At 41.6% G+C, this 25,069-nt stretch overlaps 2 protein-coding genes across 8 annotated transcripts in view; both read right to left on the bottom strand.

The window, feature by feature from the left end:
• The window catches only part of rnf141 (ring finger protein 141), a 37,044-nt gene extending 16,450 nt beyond the window's left edge, over positions 1–20,594 (bottom strand). For 2 of the 5 annotated variants that reach the window (XR_009825384.1, XM_062042850.1), the window contains exons 1-6: positions 20,500–20,594; positions 15,969–16,160; positions 15,792–15,900; positions 15,548–15,729; positions 15,381–15,488; positions 11,325–11,507 (exon numbers count right to left, since the gene is read on the bottom strand). Coding sequence is in view for 4 of the 5 variants with exons in the window: in XM_062042850.1 (XP_061898834.1) it covers positions 11,357–11,507; positions 15,381–15,488; positions 15,548–15,729; positions 15,792–15,900; positions 15,969–16,105 (687 nt within the window). In the remaining variant the exon portion in view is untranslated. Of the gene's footprint in view, positions 1–7,168; positions 11,508–15,380; positions 15,489–15,547; positions 15,730–15,791; positions 15,901–15,968; positions 16,164–20,426 lie in introns of those variants that run through there. The other 3 variants (XM_062042848.1, XM_062042852.1, XM_062042851.1) reach the window with 3 other exon arrangements.
• Positions 20,595–21,049: 455 nt separating this feature from the next.
• LOC133645808 (alpha-1,3-mannosyl-glycoprotein 4-beta-N-acetylglucosaminyltransferase C-like) overlaps positions 21,050–25,069 on the bottom strand; it is a 48,489-nt gene continuing 44,469 nt past the window's right edge. For all 3 annotated transcript variants that reach the window (XM_062040691.1, XM_062040693.1, XM_062040692.1), the window contains 2 exons: positions 23,430–23,577; positions 21,050–23,360 (listed from right to left, as the gene is read on the bottom strand). In XM_062040691.1, coding sequence (XP_061896675.1) covers positions 22,213–23,360; positions 23,430–23,577 — 1,296 coding nt within the window. In that variant the 3' untranslated portion in view covers positions 21,050–22,212. The remainder of the gene's footprint in view (positions 23,361–23,429; positions 23,578–25,069) is intronic.

The raw sequence follows: 25,069 nt of genomic DNA on the forward strand, positions 1-25,069 counted from the left end.
CCAACTTCACTGGTTTTGGGTTTTGTAAGTAATACAGAAATTTAACAGAAATGTTTTATCTATTTTATGGAGGAATGTAGTTAATCATAGAACTGGCACCCAATGTTATTAAAAAAAAGTGTTTTTTGAATTGATAATTGTGTTGAATCCATTCTGAATCTAATCGTTACCCCCAAGAATCGAATTGAATCGTGTGGTGCCCAAAGATTCACAGCCCTACTATTTATTCATTTTAGATTTGTGCATGTATAAATGGACCAATATTAGTTTTGAGTTTGTAGACACTATGTACATTTTTATTTAATTCAAAATTATTTACATTTGTATGTTTTTAAATCACAGTTTTTAATGTGATCTGTTTTTTCTGTTTTTAACGGTTAAGGGAGAAATGGAATCACAACACAATTTAAAAGACAGCAGAACAAAAATACATTGACAAAACGTATACGCCGGTTTAGATGATGATTTGAAAGTATTTATTGTTTTTTGACCTGCATGAAATAAACAAAGTGATGAAACTTTCCGTTTTGTCAGAAAAAGATATGTGTACTGCATGCAATTTCATTTTTTTATTTTTATTTTATCTGATATTGCAACAAATAACATCATATATCACAAACATTTTTTTGGTTAAAATCCAAATAAATATTTAAATATTGTCTGGAGTCATGATTTTAAAACAAGTTATCCGTCAAATTGAACACTGTGAAAACACATTTTTCAGTAAAAAAAAAATGGCCAGAATTTTACCATTAAAAGACCCCCAACAAAACTGTGGTATAAATTTTCCATTTACACTGATACACCAGGCAGCACGGTGGAAAGGTGGGTTACTCGTGCCCCAGGGTGTCCTGGGTTCAATTTCCAGGCTGTTTGTGTGGAGTGTGCTATTTTTCCCCGTGACTGTGTGGGTTCTCCGGCTTCCTCCCACCTCCAAAGACTTGGCAACACTAAATTGGCCCTGGTGTGTGAATGTGAGTGGCAATGTTGTCTATCTGTGTTGGCCCTGCGACGAGCTGGCGACTTGTCCGGGGTGTACCCTGCCTACCGCCCGAGTGCAGCACCCCCGCCACCCCGAAAGGTAAAAGCGGTAAAAAATGGATGGACGGACAGTACATCATAAAAACAGCAACCATAAATTTTACAGTAAAAACATTGGTACTGTTTCTTCTATTTCCATTTATATGCTGTAAAAAGCATCAACATTTCCATTTTTTAGGAGTAAATCTTAGATTTTTTTACGTTAACATAAAAATATATGTACGTATATCATTGATAAAGAGTTGCATATATTAGTAAATTATTCACTGTTACAAGCAGCCCTCTGAGCACATCTATAACTGCAATGTAGCTCTCAATGAAAACAAGTTTGATATCCCTGCTCTAGGCATTCATCATTGGAATCATCTTCAACCCTAATCCCAAAATCATAAAACTTCCCGATCTAGAAGAACATGTGGACAAAATTAAGACTCTTGAAGAAAGTGTGGACAAAGTCAAAACTCCAAAAGAACGTCTGGATAAGGTTAAGACTATAGAAGAACACCTGCACATGGACAAGATGAAGACTCTGGAACAATGTCTGGACAAGATAAAGACTCTGGAAGGTAGTGTGGTAGACAAGATGAAGACTCTGGAAGAAAGTGTGGTAGACAAGATGAAGACTCTGGAAGAAAGTGTGGTGGACAAGATGAAGACTCTGGAGGAAAGTGTGGTGGACAAGATGAAGCCTCTGGAAGAAAGTGTCGACAAGATGAAGACTCTAGAGGAAAGTATGTTAGACAGTGTGGTGGGCAAGATGAAGACCCTGGAGGAAAGCGTGGTGGGCAAGATGAAGACCCTGGAGGAAAGCGTGGTGGGCAAGATGAAGACCCTGGAGGAAAGCGTGGTGGGCAAGATGAATATCCTGGAGGAAAGTGTGGTGGGCAAGATGAAGATACTGGAGGAAAGTGTGGTGGGCAAGATGAAGACCCTGGAGGAAAGTGTGAGTGACAAGATGAAGACTTGGGAGAAAAGTGTGAAGAAGATTCTGGACGAAAGCTGGATGGACATGATGAAGACTGGATGAAAGTTTTGACAAGACTCTCAAGGAAAGTGTAGACAAGATGAAGACTGGAAGGAAGTGTAGACTCTGGACGAAAGTGTGGCGGACAAGATGAAGACTCTGGAGGAAAGTGTGGACGACAAGATTAAGACTCGGGAAGCAAAGTTTGAGCCACAAGATGAAAACTTGGGAGAAAAGTGTGGAGAAGATTCTGGATGAAAGTTGGATGGACATAATGAAGACTCTGGATGAAAGTTTGGACAAGACTTTCAAGGAAAGTGTAGACAAGATGAAGACTCTGGAGGAAAGTGTAGTGGACAAGATGAAGCCTCTGGAAGAAAGTGTCGACAAGATGAAGACTCTAGAGGAATGTATGTTAGACAGTGTGGTGGGCAAGATGAAGACCCTGGAGGAAAGTGTGGTGGGCAAGATGAATATCCTGGAGGAAAGTGTGGTGGGCAAGATGAAGATCCTGGAGGAAAGAGTGGTGGGCAAGATGAAGATCCTGGAGGAAAGTGTGGTGGGCAAGATGAAGATCCTGGAGGAAAGTGTGGTGGGCAAGATGAAGATCCTGGAGGAAAGTGTGGTGGGCAAGATGAAGATCCTGGAGGAAAGCATGGTGGGCAAGATGAAGATCCTGGAGGAAAGTGTAGTGGACAAGATAAAGACTCTGGAGGAAAGTGTGGACGACAAGATTAAGACTCGGAAGCAAAGTGTGATCGACAAGATGAAGACTTGGGAGAAAAGTGTGAAGAAGATTCTGGACGAAAGCTGGATGGACATGATGAAGACTGGATGAAAGTTTTGACAAGACTCTCAAGGAAAGTGTAGACAAGATGAAGACTCTGGAAGGAAGTGTAGACTCTGGACGAAAGTGTGGCGGACAAGATGAAGACTCTGGAGGAAAGCGTGGTGGGCAAGATGAAGACCCTTATATGGACTTAGGAGAAAAGTGTGGCGAAGATTCTGGACGAAATTTGGATGGACATGATGAAGACTCTGGATGAAAGTTTGGACTAGACTTTCAAGGAAAGTGTAGACAAGATGAAGACTATGGAAGGAAGTGGGGTGGACAAGATGAAGCCTCTGGAAGAAAGTGTCGACAAAATGAAGACTCCAGAGGAAAGTATGTTAGACAGTGTGGTGGGCAAGATGAAGAGCCTGGAGGAAAGCGTGGTGGGCAAGATGAATATCCTGGAGGAAAGTGTGGTGGGCAAGATGAAGATCCTGGAGGAAAGAGTGGTGGGCAAGATGAATATCCTGGAGGAAAGTGTGGTGGGCAAGATGAAGATCCTGGAGGAAAGAGTGGTGGGCAAGATGAAGATCCTGGAGGAAAGTGTGGTGGGCAAGATGAAGATCCTGGAGGAAAGTGTGGTGGGCAAGATGAAGATCCTGGAGGAAAGTGTGGTGGGCAAGATGAAGATCCTGGAGGAAAGTGTGGTGGGCAAGATGAAGATCCTGGAGGAAAGTGTGGTGGGCAAGATGAAGATCCTGGAGGAAAGTGTAGTGGACAAGATAAAGACTCTGGAGGAAAGTGTGGACGACAAGATTAAGACTCGGAAGCAAAGTGTGAGCGACAAGATGAAGACTTGGGAGAAAAGTGTGAAGAAGATTCTGGACGAAAGCTGGATGGACATGATGAAGACTCAGGATGAAAGTTTTGACAAGACTCTCAAGGAAAGTGTAGACAAGATGAAGACTCTGGAAGGAAGTGTAGACTCTGGACGAAAGTGTGGCGGACAAGATGAAGACTCTAGAGAATAGTGTGGACGACAAGATTAAGACTCGGAAGCAAAGTGTGAGCGACAAGATGAAGACTTGGGAGAAAAGTGTGGAGAAGATTCTGGACGAAAGTTGGATGGACATGATGAAGACTCTGGATGAAAGTTTGGACCAGACTCTCAAGGAAAGTGTAGACAAGATGAAGACTCTGGAAGGAAGTGTAGACTAGACGAAAGTGTGGCGGACAAGATGAAGACTCTGGAGGAAAGTGTGGACGACAAGATTAAGACTTGGGAGAAAAGTGTGGAGAAGATTCTGGACGAAAGTTAGATGGACATAATGAAGACTCTGGATGAAAGTTTGGACAAGACTTTCAAGGAAAGTGTAGACAAGATGAAGACTCTGGAGGAAAGTGTGGTGGACAAGATGAAGCCTCTGGAAGAAAGTGTAGACAAGATGAAGACTCTAGAGGAAAGTATGTTAGACAGTGTGGTGGGCAAGATGAAGACCCTGAAGGAAAGCGTGGTGGGCAAGATGAAGACCCTGGAAGAAAGCGTGGTGGGCAAGATGAAGATACTGGAGGAAAGTGTGGTGGGCAAGATGAAGATACTGGAGGAAAGTTTTGACAAGACTCTCAAGGAAAGTGTAGACAAGATGAAGACTCTGGAAGGAAGTGTAGACTCTGGACGAAAGTGTGGCGGACAAGATGAAGACTCTGGAGGAAAGTGTGGACAACAAGATTAAGACTTGGGAGAAAAGTGTGGAGAAGATTCTGGACGAAAGTTAGATGGACATACTGAAGACTGGATGAAAGTTTGGACAAGACTTTCAAGGAAAGTGTAGACAAGATGAAGACTCTGGAAGGAAGTGTGGTAGACAAGATGAAGACTCTGGAGGAAAGTGTGGTGGACAAGATGAAGCCTCTGGAAGAAAGTGTCGACAAGATGAAGACTCTAGAGGAAAGTATGTTAGACAGTGTGATGGGCAAGATGAAGACCCTGAAGGAAAGCGGGGTGGGCAAGATGAATATCCTGGAGGAAAGTGTGGTGGGCAAGATGAAGATACTGGAGGAAAGTGTGGTGGGCAAGATGAAGATACTGGAGGAAAGTTTTGACAAGAATCTCAAGGAAAGTGTAGACAAGATGAAGACTCTGGAAGGAAGTGTAGACTCTGGACGAAAGTGTGGCGGACAAGATGAAGACTCTGGAGGAAAGTGTGGACGACAAGATTAAGACTCGGAAGCAAAGTGTGAGCGACAAGATGAAGACTTGGGAGAAAAGTGTGGAGAAGATTCTGGGCGAAAGTTAGATGGACATAATGAAGACTGGATGAAAGTTTGGACAAGACTTTCAAGGAAAGTGTAGACAAGATGAAGACTCTGGAAGGAAGTGTGGTAGACAAGATGAAGACTCTGGAGGAAAGTGTGGTGGACAAGATGAAGCCTCTGGAAGAAAGTGTCGACAAGATCAAGACTCTAGAGGAATGTATGTTAAACAGTGTGGTGGGCAAGATGAAGACCCTGGAGGAAAGCGTGGTGGGCAAGATGAATATCCTGGAGGAAAGTGTGGTGGGCAAGAGGAAGACCCTGGAAGAAAGTGTAGTGGACAAGATGAAGACTCTGGAGGAAAGTATGTTAGACAGTGTGGTGGGCAAGATGAAGACCCTGGAGGAAAGCATGGTGGGCAAGATGAATATCCTGGAGGAAAGTGTAGTGGACAAGATGAAGACTCTGGAGGAAGGTGTGGACGACAAGATTAAGACTCGGAAGCAAAGTGTGAGCGACAAGATGAAGACTTGGGAGAAAAGTGTGAAGAAGGTTCAGGACGAAAGCTGGATGGACATGATGAAGACTGGATGAAAGTTTTGACAAGACTCTCAAGGAAAGTGTAGACAAGATGAAGACTCTGGAAGGAAGTGTAGACTCTGGACGAAAGTGTGGCGGACAAGATGAAGACTCTGGAGGAAAGCGTGGTGGGCAAGATGAATATCCTGGAGGAAAGTGTGGTGGGCAAGATGAAGACCCTGGAGGAAAGTGTGGTGGGCAAGATGAAGACCCTTATATGGACTTAGGAGAAAAGTGTGGCGAAGATTCTGGACGAAATTTGGATGGACATGATGAAGACTCTGGATGAAAGTTTGGACTAGACTTTCAAAGAAAGTGTAGACAAGATGAAGACTCTGGAAGGAAGTGTGGTGGACAAGATGAAGCCTCTGGAAGAAAGTGTCGACAAAATGAAGACTCCAGAGGAAAGTATGTTAGACAGTGTGGTGGGCAAGATGAAGACCCTGGAGGAAAGCGTGGTGGGCAAGATGAATATCCTGGAGGAAAGTGTGGTGGGCAAGATGAAGACCCTGGAGGAAAGTGTGGCGGACAAGATGAAGACTCTGGATGAAAGTGTGGACGACAAGATTAAGACTCGGAAGCAAAGTGTGAGCGACAAGATGAAGACTTGGGAGAAAAGTGTCAAGAAGATTCTGGACAAAAGCTGGATGGACATGATGAAGACTCTGGATGAAAGTTTTGACAAGACTCTCAAGGAAAGTGTAGACAAGACGAAGACTCTGGAAGGAAGTGTGGTAGAAAAGATGAAGATTCTGGACGAAAGTGTGGCGGACAAGATGAAGACTCTTGAGGAAAGTGTGGACGACAAGATTAAGACTCGGAGCAAAGTGTGAGCGACATGATGAAGACTCAGGATGAAAGTTTGGACAAGACTCTCAAGGAAAGTGTAGACAAGATGAAGACTCTGGAAGGAAGTGTGGTAGACAAGATGAAGACTCTGAAGTAAAGTGTGGTGGACAAGATGAAGCCTCAGGAAAAAAGTGTTGACAAAATGAAGACTAGAGGAAAGTATGTTAGACAGTGTGGTGGGCAAGATGAAGACCCTGGAGGAAAGCGTGGTGGGCAAGATGAAGACCCTGGAGGAAAGTGTGGTGGGCAAGATGAAGACTGGAGGAAAGTGTGAGCGACAAGATGAAGACTTGGGAGAAAAGTGTGGAGAAGATTCTGGACGAAAGTTGGATGGACATGATGAAGACCCTGGATGAAAGTTTGGACAAGACTCTCAAGGAAAGTGTAGACAAGATGAAGACTCTGGAAGGAAGTGTAGACTCTGGACGAAAGTGTGGCGGACAAGATGAAGACTCTGGAGGAAAGTGTGGACGACAAGATTAAGACTGGAGCAAAGTGTGAGCGACAACATGAAGACTTGGGAGAAACGTGTGGCGAAGATTCTGGACGAAAGTTGGATGGACATGATGAAGACTCTGGTGAAAGTTTGGACAAGACTCTCAAGGAAAGTGTAGACAAGATGAAGACTCTGGAAGGAAGTCTGGTAGACAAGATGAAGACTCTGGAAGGAAGTGTGGTAGACAAGATGAAGACTCTGGAAGGAAGTGTGGTAGACAAGATGAAGACTCTGGAAGGAAGTGTGGTAGACAAGATGAAGACTCTGGAGGAAAGAGTGTGTGACAAGATGAAGAGTACAGAGGAAATTGATTTTTACTGTGTTTTATTCAAATTTCAAGTGTATTTTTAAAGAAAATACGTCATTAGGTGCAAACAAGGTGTCTTTATTGGCGATAATACAGCAAATTGATGTAATTTCACACACACTTCACAGTCTACTTCCAAGGGTTGACGTAATCAAAGTATTAGCCATATGCTGCCCCCTGCTGGCTGGGCGTTAGCACGGACTTAAAAAGCTACATTTCTTTAAAAAGATATACTTCCTTTTATATTTCGAGTCCGTGCTGCCCTGCTACTGTCAAAATATCTGATCAAATAAATACATTTTATATGTACATATTTTAATGTAGTGCAAACGTATAGGATAGAGTTCCATTATTTTGGCCAAATGAAAAGTATATACATAAAATAGACTTCATTGAAATAACTCTCTCGCTTGAATAATTGCCAACAGTACAGGTTTATACTTGGTAAATAAGCTCGTTAATCCGTCATGGAAATAGCAACCACCAAACTAAAGTATATAAAAAATTACGAGCTAAATTGAAAAAGGAAGTTTGAGGAGCAGAATAGATGAAAAGTGACTATGACGGGGCTCGCAGTACTTTTACTTATATCTCCCACTTAAACCTCAGAACGACAGTACTACAGCAGGAATAAAATTGCAGTGGGAAATAAAGAAGTAGGCCACAGTGTCAGGAGGTCCGACAGGAAACTGTTTTTCCGCCTCCAAAAGAAAAAAAAGGCATATTGAGGAGTCCATGTGATGCCTGCATAAAAACCCAGCTCTCTTTCTCTGCCTTCAAACACAGCAGGCAGCCTCCAAAAATAGAAAATATATAAGAACGCAAAGTCAGTTAGTCCGTTCCAGGGTCAAAGCGGGGCCATCGTTAAACATTTGAAGACATATTGATGGAATATAATTCTACAGTGCGCTGCAGTGACGTGCGGTCAGGGGCGTCGTGAAAAAAACCAAAAAATTAAATAAATATGACTCCTTTCAGAATCGATTCTCATTTCAAAACAATTCTCACAATACATTATTATTATTGTTGTTGTTGTTGGCATATGCGCACATTCAGCCAATTTATGCTGGACAAAATTAATTGACATTTTTATTTATTACGATTCTGAATCCTTACAAATATGTTCAAGAATTGATTCAAAAAGACGTTTTATAGGCCATCTCTGCGCTTCATACGTCAGAGGAGTAGCTTTTGTAACCTTTAACCTGTTTTGAAAAAGGTTTTATTATATTTTATATACTAAATCATACTTTTTTTGACTTGGGGTCCCCACTTTTCCCACTCAAATATTCACATGAATTGATTTGAAACATATTCAATAATCATGTTTAACCTACTTACAGGTTACAACCCTGTCAAATTTTAGGAAGACGTGTTAATCACAGATACTATTTTCAAGGTGTAGGTCAGGCTGATTAGAAATATAAATACTAATCAAATATACTGCAAAAGACAGGACTGATGAAAATAAACACAGAATTTCGCTGTCCTAAAATAAAGGAATTCTAACAAAATTAATAATAAATAATAATTAATTTTTTTTTTTTAACTAAACTGCCAATTTAGTCATAATTTTTGCGCTTGAGCAACTTCTCTATGACTTTAGCTCCAGACTTCTTCTGTTTGTTTGATATCGTCATTACTGCCACAAGTGGTGGGAAAGTGTATTACAGCTCAGTACCACTGCGGTCTGTATGAGAAACAGATATTTTCGCGGCCCAACAACGAGCCCGGCCCTATGTTTAAGAAACACTGTACTAAATCATATATCGCAAGACTCAATTTGAATCGATTTTCAATTCAATCGTCACCCCAAGAAGCGGAATCGCAAAGTGAGTTTTTGTAAGAGTCACATGCTTATAATGTAGTATATAAATCAGGGGTGTCCAAACCAACTTTTCTAATGGCCTGCGGCACATTCTAAGAATATTATTACAGAAAAAAAACCATAAAAAGTTTAATTAAACATGTTATGTATGTATGTATGTATGTATATATATATATACACACACACACACACAAATATATATATATATGAATATATATGTTTATTATCTTTAATGTAATAAGAAAATGTTGCAATATTGACACTAATACCACAAAGCTGCCATGACAAAACTGTCATTGCTCAAAAATAATAAAAACGTATAATCGATCAATTAAGTGTTGAAAGCAAAAATAAAATATGCTGATATAAGACTTATTTTTTATAATTTTATTAGTCGGGGCCGTATAGATCCCTGAGACCTTTAGTCTGTTTTTTTTAACTGTCAATGTTCTAAATAATAATTATTAAAAATCGATGTTATGAATTATTGACCTATTCAAGGCTTCAATTACTTCACATCAAATATTGCATTTTGATATATGTTTTTGGGGGAAATTTAGCTTGTAGGGAAGACCCAGGACACGTTGGAGGGCGGGGGACTATGTCTCCCAGCTGGCTTCGGAACGCCTCGGGGACGAGGGAAATCTGGGGCTCTCTGCTTAGGCTGCTGCCCCCCGCGACCCGACCTCGGATAAGAGGAATAAGATGAATATTACATATAAAGATAACGTTTTTGTTTGGAAAAAAAGGGCATAAAACCTTTTTTTTTAAATAACAACTTTATGGCAGCAGATAGATCTGAAGTTGATCATGGATAATAAAGTGTTGAAATTAAAACAAATATTTACCTATGTCTTACTTTGAACACTTTAATTGACCAAAATTGAGAGGAGCCCTCGTGGTTACAATATATACTGTATTGGTTTTGAAAATGAAAAACATCAAAATGACCGCCGCATATTTTCAGTGGGAAAAGTTTGGACACATTTGATATAAATTTTAGTGAATGCTTTCCAAAGCCCCTCTAGGCTGCTGACGTACATAAAAGGGCGCAACGAATAAGCGCAGAGATGGCCTCAGATTTTTTTTTTTTTAATATATTGATTCTTGAACGTTTTTTTAATCGATTCAGAATCATTATGAATAATCGCCTTTCGGATGTGAATCGTTTTTTCCCGGCACCCCTAATAAATATGATATCTGTACACTGATGAATCCAGCAGAGGGCGCTGTCTCACAAGTCAGATGCTTTTAAGAGTACTCTACAGTCTTTTCCAGACATTACACGGCCTGCCACAAATTAATTTAGACCGCTAAAGGGATTGATTTGGCAATACCTGCTCTTTAGCACATTATAACGGGACTGCGTAGCTTGTCTTTCCAACTCTGTGGCATTCTATTTTTTAACACATATCATGTGTAGTATTAGCGAGCGCTGAGACCCCTCCAGCGACTTTTCTAGTATTACTAGAAACTACAATTGCTCTTCTCAACGAGCAGCAGGTGCATAAAAAAAGGAAAAAAACTGATATTTGTAACTTTATTTGGCTTTTTATGCTTATTGGTTACTTTTGGTAACCGTAAAAAACGACACGCACATGCCCAACTATGCAAATGAGTGTGTAAAAGTCAATACAAAGACATTACGAGTTTACAGTATCAAAAATATATTTGTAGGGCTTTTTTGGGGAGGGGTGCGCTCATAATTTGGAGGAACACAGTGACCCTGACAAACACCGAATATAAGCCTGTCTGTCTTTAAATTTGGTGCGCCGACCTCCCCGCACGTCGCTGCTGCAAGTATTCCCACAAAAACCAGCGGGCTGTCGATCGGTCGAGAGACCAACAAGAGTACTCGCCGCCATTTCGAACCGCGGGACAAATTAACGCATGTTCAGCCGCACAAAACGGCCACACATTGTAATGATGTCACAGTATCCACGTTGTGTTACTTTGTGCAGTGCTTGTCACAGGACATATTTCACAAAAAGACGTTTCCCATGATGCACTGCGTCTACATCAGAGAGTGGATGTGCAAACCTCAAATATTTTCTCCAGTGAAGGTGACATGTTATACATATCTATATATATATATATACACACACATATATGTTTATATATACATATGCATATATATATATTGTATATATACAAATGCACATAAACATATACAAATATATATATATATATATATATGTGTATATATATATATATGTATATATTTAAAAGGAGTACTTGGTACAGGCGGCGTCCTCTCTGAGTGTGCGTTAAGGCTGGTGAGGGTGGCCCGCCTCGTCCGCCAGGTTGAGGATGTACCCCGCCATGTCGTTGTTGGTGGGGAAGTCGGACATCACCCACGAGTCGTTGGCGGCCGTCACTTGCAGGCGACACATGGGGCAGTTTCGGCTTTGCCCGCTCCTGTGGAAAAGAAGATATGCGACACAAGCGTGACAACCGTGCTCGCGGTCAGGGTAGGTATCGGTGTGTTAAATGTTCGTTAGTTTTAGAATCACTTTATTTCATGTGGATGTTTCCAAATTTGCTGTGTACTATTCCTACTTTGTCACAAGAACGGAGAAAAGGAGGGCGATATCGTTTCAGATTACGGCTGATATTAGAGGTGCACTCTAATTATCGAATTGATAATTATCGCTAATCAATAGAGATGTCCGATAATGGCTTTTTTGCAGATATCCGATATTCCGATATTGTCCAACTCTTAATTACGATTCCGATATCAACCGATACCGATATATACAGTCGTGGAATTAACACATTATTATGCCTAATTTTGTTGTGATGCCCCGCTGGATGCATTAAACAATGTAACAAGGTTTTCCAAAATAAATCAACTCAAGTTATGGGAAAAAAATGCCAACATGGCACTGCCATATTTATTATTGAAGTCACAAAGTGCATTATTTTTTTTAACATGCCTCAAAACAGCAGCTTGGAATTTGGGACATGCTCTTCCTGAGAGAGCATGAGGATGTTGAGGTGGGCATGGTTGGGGTTGAGGTGTGGGGGTGGGAGTAGGGGTATATTGTAGCGTCCCGGAAGAGTTAGTGCTGCAAGGGGTTCTGGGTATTTGTTCTGTTGTGTTTATGTTTTGTTTCATGTGCCGATGTTCTCCCGAAATGTGTTTGTCATTCTTGTTTGGTGTGGGTTCACAGTGTGGCGCATATTTGTAACAGTGTTAAAGTTGTTTATACGTTCACCCTCAGTGTGAGCTGTATGGCTGTTGACCAAGTATTAATTTTGTCTCCCGCTGGCAGCAATTTTGTGCTTGCTTGTACTGAAGAAACTGAAGAAGCAGGCTTCATGCAACCAGTTTTTAATTGCGACGAGAACTGACTTTTCAGGAAAGAGATGCCAAAGCGGACCTAATTTACAGCAGAGGAGAAGACTAACTCTCGTTCAGCGGCGCCTCTTCCAAGAGAACACACACGCCGATGTAAGTGGATTTTACTTTTTTAAATGTTTAATTTTGTATCAATATGGTTGCTAAAGTTAAGGGTTTTTGGAGTATTCTGATCAATTGTAAGGGCACCAAGTGACTTTGGCAGGGAAGCGCATACAGGACAGTTGGACATGTGCTCGAACACCAAAACATAAAAAAATTTGACAGAATTTTAGCTTAAAAATAATGGTACAAATTTACAGTAAAGCACTGTGAAAACAAAGATCGTAGATTTTACATTAAAAAAAACAGGCAGATCCGTCGTCAAAATGTTACCATTAATATAAAATTGGTACTGTTTTTTGAATTTACAGTACGGTAATTATGTGTAAAAAAATAAATGTTTACCTTTTTTTCTTTTTACCTTAAAAATAAAAGTGGTACGGTTTTTCACTTTACAGTAATACTCTGGGGGAAAAAAACGGCCGTGGATTTCACGGTAAAAAAAACCGGCAGCTCAGTCGTCAGAATTTTACCATAAAAATAAGAATAGTACCATTCTTTGTCAATTTACAGTAATTTACCATTTTTTACCGTAAAAATTAAAGTAGTACTATTTCTTAATATATTGGAATTTACCTGTAAAAAAAAACAAAAACGTAAATTTTACAGTTAAAAAAAACATCAGCTCAGTCGTCAGAATTTTAGCATAAAAATAAAAATGTTACCGTTTTTCTCACAGAAGTGCAGTATAAAAAAATCTTAGATTTTATGGTAAAAAAATAAATAAATAAATAAAACTGGCAGATCAGTTGTCAAAATTTTACCAAAAAAATTAAAATGGTACCTTATTTTTAATTTACAGTAATTATGTGTTAAAAAACCAAACTGAATATTTTAAAGTGAAATTTTTACCTACACACGCCCACTCCCTTCTTCCCCCCCTGTCTGCTCCTTTCTCTCCTCTGCACCTTTGATGATATAAGTGGATTTTACTTTTTTAAATGTTTAATTTTGTATCAATATGGTTGCTAAAGTTAAGGGTTTTTGGAGTTTTCTGATCAATTGTAAGGGCACCAAGTGACTTTGGCAGAGAAGTGCGCTGGAACACCAAAACATCAAAAAGTTTGACAGAATTTTTGCCTAAAAATTGCCAATTTACATTAAAGCACTGTGAAAACAAAGATCGTAGATTTTACATTAAAAAAAAACTGTCAGCTCCGTAGTAAAAATTTTACCATAAATATAAAATTGGCGCTGTTTTTTCAATTTACAGTAATTATGTGTAAAAAAAAAAAAAATGAATATTTTAAAGTGACATTTTTACCTTTTTTTTTTTTTTTTTTAGCCAGTTCCACCACAAGGCTCCTGAAAGAAGTAGGAATCAGAGGACAGGCCGAACGCAAGGCTGTTAAAGAACTTGCCAGCGCAGCAGAACGGGGCAGTCACTGGCTGTGGCTGAAGCGCAGGGATGCAGCATGGGCTGCCAAATAACCACGTGGTGCCACCATGCGACACACACCCAGGTCTGATCAGCCTGTGGTGGGCCAACCTCGGCAGAGGGTGTCTTGTGATAAATGGCCGAAACGCCCAATGACGTCGGGGAACACAACTGAAGATGTGTTGTACTGGTGGCACCACGTGATTATTGCCTAACTCCACCCCACCCAAGAGGACATCTCCAACCCCAATTAATTGTTGTGCTGAATATTTAGGGATCTTTAACAACTAGTCCAGGGGTGTCCAAACTTTTTCCACTGAGGGCCGCAAACGGAAAAATTAAAGCCTGCAGTGACCTTTTTTTTTTTTACCTTTGGGCTCCCGGGGACCATAAAGGGTCTAAGTCATTAAAATGTTAAAAACAAGTCAAATTATTATTGTTTTTATTTATTTAACGCTTACAGTAAATCTCTACAGTATATCAACTTCAGGTTAATATAAAATTTAAAAAACCAAAAAGGTTTTATGCCTTTTCTGTCAAGACAACTTTGTTTTTTATAATAAAACTGAAATATGCATTATTTCCCCCACTGCCCAAAACCTTCAGAAAGCAATGTTTGATATGAAGTAATTAGAGCCTTAAAAACATCAATAATGCAGGACACCGTTGATATTATTTCATTGTTATTTTTGAGTAATCACAGTGAAACGATAAATAAAATCCCATTAAATATATGTAGGATCTAAAAGGTGCCCCACTCATAAAGTGATACATTTGTATTAGTTTTTTTTACTTTCAACACTTAAGTTACGAGATCAACTTCAGATATATTCGTCAATTTTACGTTTGAACTATTATTTTGTTAGTTTTGTGCTCTTTCGTCAAAGAAAACGTTGATGTTTTTGTATGGCAACCACACAATATATGCAATATTTTTCACATAAACATTTTTAAAGTGAAATAATTGGAGCCTTGAATAGGTCAATAATTCATTATAACATTGTTTTTTTTGAGCAATGGCAAAAAAAAGAAAAATAAAGATAGACAAAAGAAAAAAGAACAGCCTGCATGGCAGCTTTGTGTCAACATTGCAACTTTTTCTAGTTAGATTTCACCTCATTCTACTTTTTTTTAATGTTTTTTATTTATTTTTGCAATAGCATTTCCATAATGTGTGGCGGGCCGGTGAACAATTAGCTGCGGGCCGCAAATGGACCTCCGGGCCGCACTTTGGACACCCCTGAACTAGTCCTATTAAGAATCCTTAGCATTCAGTCGGCTTTCGGACAATTTTTTTGAGCCCGGTCAAAAAGTTCGGACACCCCTGCTATAGAGCCTAAATCAGTATCTCAGGTCTATAATGTAAACTACGCTCTTCCTAACAAAATAAATGACTTTTACTCTCAAATCCTTAAATCAAACAACTTCCGCACGATCTCCTCCTGGTTACCATTTATCGATGCACTTCTGGCAGAAGCTGTGCGCGCAGGGCAGGATGAGGTCAGCCTTCCCGTCCATACAGATGCAGCATTCCTCCTCGTCGGTCAACTCCTTCACTCTGTGAGGAAAACGGAAGTGAAAGGCGGACGTCATTCGCCTTCATTCATGCACACGCACCTGCCCATCCACATGCTGGCCTGGCAGGAGTCGGCGGCAGGAAGCTGGGCGGACGAGGCCTCGGTGGCGCCTTCTGCGGACAACACCCCAGCAGCCTGACTGGTGACGTCGCGATACAGGTGGATGAACTGGTAGAGGTTCATGATGCGCGATGCTTCCACCATGCCGGTGTCCTTGTTGATCTGGCGGGGGTTTGAAGCGTTAGCTAGCGTCCAAATGACTAGTGAACGTTTCCCGGCCTCACTTTGGTGCAAACAACCCTGACGGCCACCTTCCACAGGGCGGTGGCGTCGGATCCCGGCTGGACTTCGAACAGGAGGTGCTTCTGTTGCCCGGCGGCGAGCTTGGCGGTCCTGAGAATCAAAACGGTGGACTCGTATTGCAGGCCAGGTAGTAAGAGCTCGGCGGTGTGATTTCTTACACGTCGTTGAGCTCGGCCACTCTGGCCAGAAACTCCTCGTAGGTGAGGTAGCCGCTGTCCCGCACCAGTCCGGCATGTTTCACCAGCTTCTCAGGTAGACGGGTCATCAGCGCCTGACCCGAGATCTGCTGGCCCATCCCAGCAGCGGGCGTGCTAACACAACGGCAGCAGACGGTCCAACCTCATTCACTTCTGCTGGAAGGAGAAGCAAAAACGCAGACACCTTTCAAAACAAAAGTCCTGCATGGCTACATTTCGTTTTATTACGTCAACCAGCAGCGTTTCACCCGCCCAGTTGTTTTTTAGGGTTTGTTTGTGGTTTCGGCGTTTGCTTTTGTTTTTGATATCCAACCTTTTTTAACCTTTGTTTTGCCGTCTTTTAGGTTTCAAATTATTTCTGTTTGGATGTTGCTGCGTCTTTGTTCCTAGAGATTTTCTTTCTGATTCAATACCGAGTAAACGATACCGGTCCAATACTTTGTGCAAATATACCTAATGTGTTCGGTAAAATGTAAAAGTGTATATGTGGGGAGGCGTGGCCGGCAGATCGACAGCGAGGCAGGGCACGCCGGGGCCAACTCCAAGATGGCGGCGAGGCGGGGCGCGCCGGGATCGACGCCGTAACAATTATCAGGTGCGTGGATCGCCCACCTGGGCACCATTATATAATCTCCTCCAAGTGTGTAAAAGGGCGGCAGCCGAGAACGACGGGGAAGCAGAAGGAGTTGGAGAGGCAGCAGCGCATGAGGAGCGGAAGCGACGAAGACGAGGGAGGCTGAAAAGCGACCTGCACTAAGGTTTATTTGAAAAAATAAACAAAGTCACAACCCTGCTCGAAGTCATGTCTGTGCTTGGTGGTCCATGGAACCCGGTCAACAGTGGAAGTCTGTCACAGTATAAAATCACAAAACGAAACAAATGACGGCGTTATTCTGCACTGAATGTGTTATGTGCGTATGTCGTGTCTCCGAAAAGCCAATGATAAAAGGATACTAGGGGCTGCAAGATTAATTGACATCAAATCGACAATTAGGGTTTGAATTAGTGCCATAACGTAACCGCTACGTATGTATATCGTTAAGATTTTATCGGTACGATACCCTTATCATTATTCCTTATCCTTATTTTGTATTACTTATGGAGTATATTGTGAATATATTGGGAACAGGAAGTGAACAAAAGTGTTAGCCACTGCTATGTAAAGGTAAAGGGATCGGATTAAATGAGCTCTGCTTCTTCCTACTCCTTTCCGAACTTGTTGAAAAGAGAAACCGGAAATTTTGACGCATCACGTGGTATAAATGCATCATCGAAATTAACTCTAACACAGCTCAACATGAGTAACTCAGTTTGAAGTGTCATGACAAACAAGTGCAAAGCATCTACTTGTATGACTCAATCCAAACAACCTTCCCTAGTCATGACGCAGGAAAAAAAATTCAACATACATGATCACACGTAACACAACCTGCTCTCTTTGTGGATATCATTAATAGCGTCCAATCGGCATAAGAATTTGAAATTACACCCATTTAAAGCCATTGCAAGGCATGATGGGAAAAAAATGCTAAACACTCTCCACAGTTATCCATGTTTGCATGGGAGCTGCTTGATATTTCTGATATTCCTTATCGATACCGGTCTTTATCGGTACTATATATGAAATATGATATAATATTGGCCTGTGAATTAATGGATCGCTAAGAGAAAACAGTTGACAAAACGCCGTCGTGACTATTCGTGAGTAAAGTGCGTTCACTTCAAACTGACACATTGTGCATGACTTTGTTGTGTGACAAACTTTTGTGTGGTGTTGCTTCCTTATTTGTCATTATTCCAAGCAGATTTTAATGTGTAGCAGCTGAACTGAATGTGACAGCGTGTCATAATTACGTCCGTAAGCCGGAGAAAAAAATACAGATAGCAGTAATGTTAGTCCAGAATCTTCATGGTCCTCATGGACCAACCTAATTAGGAACCGGAACCAAAAAATACCGGTACTCTGTATACATCCCGAGTAACGACAAAAAGCGGAGTTTTTTCTTTTTCCGCCATTACCGGCATTTGAGTGACAGTCTGCAAAGTAACAAAAATTAAGAGGAAAACAATATGATTACAAAAGCCAAATATCCCGTTGTGGGAATATTTCAGCTTTAAACCGGATGGGCAATATGAGCCCATCAACACGGACGGACGAGCGAGAATGCTGTGATGGCAACAACAACAAAAAAAGACAACGACTGACCTCATTTTTCTAACTGGGGATAAAAAAATTTACTTTAAGATGTGCGAATTTTCATAAGGAAAATTGGTATTTACTAAATAAGAGTCCATTTTATTAGAAATTAGAAAATAAAATAACAATGAATAAACCAACCATTCAGGACTTTAAATTGCTCAGTTTGCAACACACTGATCTAATCTGATGTGTCCAAGCCAGATACCTGCCATCTTTTCTTGGATACTAGTTCATTAATGTCGGGGCTCAGGCTTTGAGCTGAGGCAACCTTCATTATTGAACGAAGGTGTTCATCAGTCAGTATATCTCGTATTCCACAGTCTTGGAGGCGTGACTTACAGGCACTGCTTTTAACGTCCTCTACGAGCTGTCGTCACGTCCGCTTTTCATCCCTTCTAACAACGTGCCGGCCCAGTCACAAGATGTGAGTGGCTTTTGTACGCACACATACGCAAATGCAACGCATACTTCATCAACAGCGATACAGTTTACACTGAGAGTGGCCGTATAAGCAACTTTAACATTGTTAGAAATACACGGCACACTGTGAACCCACACCAAACAAGAATGACAAACACATTTTGGGAGAACATCCGCACAGTAACACAACATAAACACAACAGAACAAATACCCAGAAACCTTTGCAGCACTAACTCGTCCGGGACGCTACAATATATACCCCCGCTATCCCCAAACCCCGCCGCCCCCCCACCGCCACACACACACCTTGTAGCGTCCCGAACGAGTTAGTGAATTAGCTGAATATAATCGGCGGGCCAGCTCTAGTGTTAATTTGATATCGCCTCAAGGACCAAGTGAAATTGAGTTTGACACCCATGCTCTACACATTTCCCCACTTAGTTTAGAGAAAAGGAAAGATTGGCCTGGCCCACTAGCATCCCTCTTTATGTTTGTGAACTTTATAGTCTAAACATTTAGAGTGATGTGATAATCAAACACTCTAGAAGTCTAGAAGGAAAGAGTATATAAGAGAATTGACAGAGTGTGTGTACCTTCAGTGTGCAGTTCCTCGTTAAAATCCAGCCGCTGTTGGAGGTGGAGGTGAAGTGTGTGTCTCTTTACTAGCTTCGTCAAAGCATGTTGTTTTTGTAGCGGTTTCAGCATATTTGAATTGCTAGGATAGGATCTTTGATCCAAGACACAACTTACATTCAACTAAAATGTTATTTTCTTTGTGGTCGACAAAAGAAAGGTACTGAAAATATCTCCATTTTAAGAAACTCGGCTTCGGGCTTCGCCATGATGTCTTGTTAGTAAACACAGACACGCCCCCTCCCACACACAGACACACATACACACAGACAGCACGCCTCTTCCTTGTCGCCTCTTCCGCAGCGCTGCAATAAAACACACTCAGATCTTCTCAGTTTCTAGCCGATACTACATAAAAAATAACGCAGTAACGCATCATGTAGTAACGGTAACTGAGTTACTGAATATAAAAAATAACGCGTTAGATTACTATTTACCGCCGATAGTAACGGCGTTACAGTAACGCGTTAGTCCCAACACTGAAATGAGGGTACAAAGGTAGAATTATTTTTCAATCTTTTTTACATACAGATTAAATCCAAAAATCTTTCAAACAAAGCCAAAATTTAGACTATTATTGTCCAGGATGAGGGTGTCTAATTCTAATTGCCAGCAATTTTCTTATATAAACAAACGACTGAGCGCATTACGTACTTACCCAGGCGGAAGAAAAAGTAGTCCCCCCCTCCAATCTTATTTCATTTAGACAATATCTCAATAACTGAAGTTCCCAATAACAACATGCAATATCTCAAATAACTATAGCATTAAAAGTATCGATATTTTGATTTGGTCACCAATACTTGGCACATACAAACCTGGTATCGGCTGTGTAGATAATTCAGTGTCGAGCCGCACATCACTACCCAGAGCTAACACGTATCTATTCGCCTCCTTTATGGTTTACCTGTAAGTGAATCATTAATATAGTTCATTTATTGCTGTGTTTATATTGGGAATCCGGAAAACATAATGACCACTTTCAAAATGTAGCATATTAGTAAAACAACAATAAAATAAAACCACCCACAGCGGCAGAAAGACAGTATTTAGGTTCAGAGTATATGAACACACCGATTTGTGTGTTAAATATTAAAAGACGACACATTGACACGGCTAGCACGGTTAGCATTGCAATGTTGTGTCGACGAGCAGATAGACTCACCTTCGGATAGCGACTAATAAACGTGGAATTGTGATGTGATACAGGAATAATAAAAAAAACCCGAAATGTTTACCTTGTGGAATGATTTTAAGCAAACTTCGCCACTGCGGCACTTGGCTGCGCCGCGAGCTTCGGTTTTGTTTGTGTTGACAAGACGCTGTCGCGTTGTGATGACGTAGAGTCATCTGATTCATGTAGGCGGGCCTTGGTTCAGATCTGCTTATGTGATTGGTCGGTTACTCTGTCACTCTTATCCTTATCCAATCAGGGAGAACGCTAAACTAGCACGTCCAATAACCGCCCTTTCTTTTGTATGCAATGTACGTACGTATTAATATAAATTTAATTAATTATTTAGCAATTAAACATTACAGTAGCAAATTAGGGGGAGAAATAAAATCAACGGAGATCACCACAAGGCGGCAGCAAAGGAACGTAAATGATTTTTTTAGGGCAAATTTGAACGCAACCACAATTTACTTTCGAACGGTTTCGTGTTTAAAAAATATTTTGAATAAACAAACAAATCTATTCAGTATTGAAACATTTGAAGGAAAAAAAGACACCAGACAAGCACAAACAAATTGTTTTTTATATTAGTACAATTAAGTACAAAGGTTGGACTCTGTATGGGAGAAGTGATCCGTTCATATTCTTCCATTTAGGGTTCCGGTTGCGGGGGCAGCAGCCTAAGCAGAGAAGCCTACCCCTGCCGGGGATCCCGAGGGGTTTGCCAGGCCAGCCGGGAAACATAAGCTGTGTCCCAATTCAGGGCCTGCATCCTTCGGAGGACCCCAGCCTACGCAGCCTCAGAAGGAGGCGTCACCCGTTGTTAAATGGGACAGTCTAGCCTGCGGAGGATACTTACATTTGAAAGTGTATTCGCTGCCGGTGCCGGTGCAGCTGCTTATATTTGCCGCCATCGTCAAAAAGATCCGGGTTGAACTTGGGATATGGTAGCCCACGAAGGATAGTCGTGGTGTACCCTCCGAATACAGGGGAAAGGAGGGTGCATTTGGAGGAGCCTTCGAATTTGAATGATTTGGGCATACTTGCCAACCTTGAGACCTTCGAATTCGTGAGATTGGGGAGAGGGGGGGAGGGTGTTGAGGTGGGGGGGGGGGGTTTGGTGGTAGCGGGGGTGTATATTGTAGCCCGGAAGAGATAGGGATGCAAGGGATTCTGGGTATTTGTTCTGTTGTGTTTATGTTGTGTTACGGTGCGGATGTTCTCCCAAAATGTGTTTGTCATTCTTGTTTGGTGTGGGTTCACAGTGTGGCGCATATTTGTAACAGTGTTAAAGTTGTTTATACGGTCACCCTCAGTGGGACCTGTATGGCTGTTGACCAAGTATGCCTTGCAGTCACTTTCGTGTGTATGCAGAAGCCGCATACAACATGTGACTGTGCCGGCACGCTGTTTGTATGGTGAAAAAGCGGACGCTAAAGGCAGTGCCATCACGGTTGTCCGGGTGAAAATCGGGAGAAATTCGGGAGAATGGTTGCCAGGGAGATTTTCAGGAGTGGCACTGAAATTCGGGAGTCTCCCGGAAAAATCGGGAGGGTTGGCAAGTATGGAATTGGCCTTCGAATTCGCCCTTCGACGGATGCAGACCCTGAATTGAGACACAGCGATAGTCTCTCCAACGCGTCCTGGGTCTTTCCCCGTGGCCCAAACACCTCGGGGGAGAAATGATAGAAAACCAAATTGCACGTGTGAAGCCGAGAAAATATCAACGGTTCTGAATAAAACGCCTGAAGGCATGGCAGAACAAAGACAGGAGGGATCAAGGCTGAGCGGTCCATAGACTGATAGTTCTGATGATGATCCATTCCTTCTGAGCAGCCGTCACCACGATTCGCACGCACTCGATGTCGAAACCGATCTTGCGGTCCACGTCGACGGCCTCGATCTTCCCGTCTTTAAACTCCCCCAGCGTGATGTAGGACGAGCACTGCCTGCCCTGCTTGCCGCGCACGCTCCTCTGACCCACCTCCAGGGCGCCGCGGTGAAGGATTTCGCTCCGGCGCTCCTCCGTGCCCGTGACCACCTGGATCCTGCGGATCCTGGCCGACTTGTTGAAGACCACGACGAAGAAGTCCCCGGTGGACGGAGGCTTCCCCCAGAAGTACTCGTCCACAGTGCTGTAGGCCTTGGCGGCGGCGTAGTTCTCGAAGACGTCGATGTTGGTGTGGAGGCTGGCCGGAGGGTTGTCGGGTATGTCCAGCGAGTCCTCCTCAAAGTCGTCGTCCTTCAGCTTGTTCACGTCTCCTTGGTAGGACGAGTAGTAGCCCATGTGCTGGAAGAGCGAGGGCTTGAAGCGGATCACGTCCTTCTGGGCCAGCAGACCCCGGAAGTGGCCCAGGAGCCAGTCGCACGGCATCTCCTGGTAGAACATAAGCAGGAAGCGGGCCAGGCGGGGCAGGTCCCCGGAGTGGTAGAGCTTCCCGATGTAGCCCAGCTTGGAGAACTCCAGCGTCACCCAGTAGGAACCTTCCCTGGAGGCGATCACCTTCTTCAGGGCCGTGGGGAAGTTGCGGGAGCAGCGCACGTCGTCCTCCAGCATCAGGTAGAAGTCCGACAGGTTGGCGCAGAAGTTGAGCAGGAAGGCGTAGTCCACGTTCTGCTTGGAGCGGAAGCGCACTCGGTCCTCGGGGTCGTTGTAGTTCCTCTTGAGACCGTCCAGGGACGGGTAGTGCTCCTCGGGAGCCTGGATCACCAGGAGTCGACCGGCGATGACGTGGTGGCCGAACTTCCTGCTCATCTCCCGCACCAAGTTCTCGCACCAGACCAAGTCGAAGTCGGCCAGGTGGACCACCACCACGATCTCCTTCAGCTCCTCGTAGCTGGACTGGTCGAAGATGGACTTGAGGGTCTCCAGCAGGTAGTTCCCTCGCTTCCTTTTCACCGACGCCAGCCCGATGGTCAGGTATTCTGTGAGGACCAAGGAAGTGTTACGGGCGAAGTGACAGGAAGTGGCGGCGTTGCACGCGGGGCACCTACTTCTCCTGGGGAGAGGAACGCCGGCGAGGTAGCGATACGTCACGTTGATGGTCCCGGAGAAGTTGGACATGTGCTCGAAGGTGCGGACGTATCGCTCGGAGCTCGTATGATGCGCCAGCCTGTCCCACAGCGGACGTTTCTCAGACTCCTGGAAGTAAAAACAACACGCTTTCAGTCGGCATCCTGACACCAAAACGTCAAAAAGTTTGACAGACTTTTAGCGTAAAAACAACATCGGTACCAATTTACAGTAAAGCACTGTAAAAACAAAGACAGTAGATTTTACGTTAAAAAAAACTGGCAGCTCCGTCGTCAAAATGTTACCATAAATATAAAATTGGTACTGTTTTTTCAATTCTACGGAGCCCCTAAAGGGACATGGGGGAATTATTATTATTGTTTTTTTTTTTTTTTTTAAATAAATAAAAAAATAAATAAATAAATAAAAATTATTAAAAAAAATAATTCCCCCATGTCCCTTTAGGGGCTCCGTACAATTCACAGTAATTATGTGTTAAAAAAAAAACTGAAATGTTTTAATGTAAAATTTTTACAATTTTTTTTTACCGTAAAAATTAAGCTGGTACCATATTTAATATACTGCAATTCTCTGGGGAAAAAAAACAAAAAACGTAAATTTTACGGTAAAAAAACTGGCAGCTCATCAGAATTTTACCATAAAAATAAAAATGTTTCTGTTTTTTTTTTTTAAAGTGACATTTTTACAATTTTTCTTTTTTGCAGATTTTAAGGTAAAAAACAAACACACTGGCAGCTCAGTTGTCAACATTTTACCCCAAAAATAAAAACGGTAAATATTTTTACAATTTACAGTAAAGCACTGTAAAAACAAAGACCGTAGATTTTACGTAAAAAAAATCTGGCAGCTCCGTCGTCAAAATGTTACCATAAATATAAAATTGGTACTGTTTTTTCAATTCACAGTAATTATGTGTAAAAAAACCAACAAAATATTTTAATGTAAAATTTTTTTAAAAATTTTTACCGTAAAAATTAAGGTGGTACCATATTTAATACACTGCAATTCTCTGTGAAAAAAATGAAATAAAATACGTAAATTTTACGGTAAAAAAAACTGGCAGCTCAGTCGTCAGAATTTTACCATAAAAATAAAAATGTTTCTGGGTTTTTTTTAAAGTGAAATTTTTATCATTTTTCTTTTTTACAGATTTTATGGTAAAAAAGAAACAAACTGGCAGCTCAGTTGTCAACATTTTACCAAAAAATAAAAATGGTAAATATTTTTACAATTTACAGTAAAGCACTGTAAAAACAAAGACTGTACATTTTACGTAAATAAAAAACTGGCAGCTCTGTCGTCAAAATGTTACCATAAATATAAAATTGGCACTGTTTTTTCAATTCACAGTAATTATGTGTAAAAAATATATATATATATATTTTAATGTAACTTTTTTTTTTTTAATTTTACCGTAAAAATTAAAGTGGTACCATATTTAATATACTGCAATTCTCTGTGAAACAAAACACACACAAAAACGTAAATTTTACGGTAAAAAACAACTGGCAGATCAGTCAGAATTTTACCATAAAAATAAAAATTGTACTGTTTTTTTATAAAGTGAGATTTTTACAATTTTTCTTTCAAACCGTAAAAA

The sequence above is a fragment of the Entelurus aequoreus genome, linkage group LG03, assembly GCF_033978785.1.
Source record: "Entelurus aequoreus isolate RoL-2023_Sb linkage group LG03, RoL_Eaeq_v1.1, whole genome shotgun sequence".
NCBI classification, from domain to species: domain Eukaryota; kingdom Metazoa; phylum Chordata; class Actinopteri; order Syngnathiformes; family Syngnathidae; genus Entelurus; species Entelurus aequoreus.